Here is a 1,304-nt window from a genome sequence, read left to right as displayed (position 1 = left end):
ATTGGCTTTCTGGGCTGCTAGTGCACACTGCAGCTTATGGTGAGCTTCTCATCCACTGTCATTCCCAAGTCTTTCTCTTCACTGCTGATTTCAGTTCCTTCCCCACCCAGCTTGTAGGTGGTGCCTAGGATTGCCACGGTCCAGATGTAGGACCTTGCACTTCATTTGGTTAAACTTCATGAGGCTTGCATTGGCCTACTTCTCAAGCCTGTGGTGCTCATTCTATCCCTCTGGATGGAAAGAGCACCCAGCCATTCAATGTCAGTTCTCCTCCCCTGTCTGGAGTGATCCTCTTGCCTAGGGCTTGACTTTGCCTCTGGAGAGGTGTTGGAGCACTGTCCCCCTGCTCTCTGCCTTTGGAGAGCAGCCCAGGCCCATCTCTCCAGAGGCATATGTCCCACAGGCTGACTCTGGCTTTGGCCTCTGCTGTCTGGAAGCCCAACCCATCTCCCCAGTGTGCTGAGCTTGCCCTCAGGGCACGAGTCCCTCTTGGCAACTCACCTCCTTCCTCGGTGAGACCCCAGCCAGCAACATAGCAGGTTTCCGTCTCTGACAGTCTCACTGTGCTGTCAGGCACACAACCCATCTGGGTGTAGGCATTGCACTGGACGGGCTTGTCCAATTCCAGCAAGGCAATGTCATTCCTCTCGGTACGAGGATCATAGTGTTGGTGAGTCAGTAGCCGTTTAATCCGGTGCACTTGTGTCCCAGGACCTAGCTGAGTCAACTGTGTGGCCCCGATCACCACCCTCAAGAGGCTGATGTTCCTGGAAGGCAGATGGAGAGAAGGGTGAGAGGGAGCGGAGCCATGCGCTGCAGCAGCCCAGGAGTTCCCTGGGCCCTTCCGCTTCCCAAGGCAGAGAGGAAAGCAACTCTACAGAGAATGACCTCCCTAGCATGCCTTAGGCTCTAGGAGTGTCAGGCTGGAGGCTGCTAAGAAGCAGTGGCATGAGCCCAGCTTTCTCCTGGGCAGTCCCACTGGGCACACTGCAAGGACATGGGATGGGAGGAATGCATACTGCTGTTGCTGCTGCTGCCAGGGCACCTGCTGGTGTTGTGGGGATATCCCCATTCCCTGATCCTCCTTACCTGATATCGACGAAGCAATGGGCTGCTGTGAGGACCCACTGTGGGCTGATGAGCGACCCTCCACACAGATGCCCAGTGCCTGGTATGTGGGGATGCTGGATGCTGACCATCCAGGGCCAGGCCCTTGCTGGGGTATTTGTGCCATCGTCATACGCCGTGTCATGATACGCTGTGGCACCATGGCCGTGCACCGTGGGCCATAGTCCGCAGGCCCA

At 56.7% G+C, this 1,304-nt stretch overlaps 1 protein-coding gene across 1 annotated transcript; it reads right to left on the bottom strand.

Moving 5' to 3' along the window:
- Positions 1-501: 501 nt before the first annotated feature.
- LOC103806352 (acrosin-like) lies at positions 502-1,258 on the bottom strand (the record flags this gene model as incomplete). The annotated part of the gene is made up of 2 exons (XM_009079037.1): positions 502-767; positions 1,090-1,258. Coding segments are annotated over 2 exons (435 nt in total), but the record flags the coding sequence as incomplete, so codon positions are not given.
- Between the last annotated feature and the right edge of the window lie 46 nt (positions 1,259-1,304).

The sequence above is a fragment of the Acanthisitta chloris genome, unplaced genomic scaffold, assembly GCF_000695815.1.
Source record: "Acanthisitta chloris isolate BGI_N310 unplaced genomic scaffold, ASM69581v1 scaffold30867, whole genome shotgun sequence".
In the NCBI taxonomy this organism is placed as follows: domain Eukaryota; kingdom Metazoa; phylum Chordata; class Aves; order Passeriformes; family Acanthisittidae; genus Acanthisitta; species Acanthisitta chloris.
Note: the sequence above shows the minus strand (reverse complement) of the source record. Positions and strands in the feature narration are given on the sequence as shown.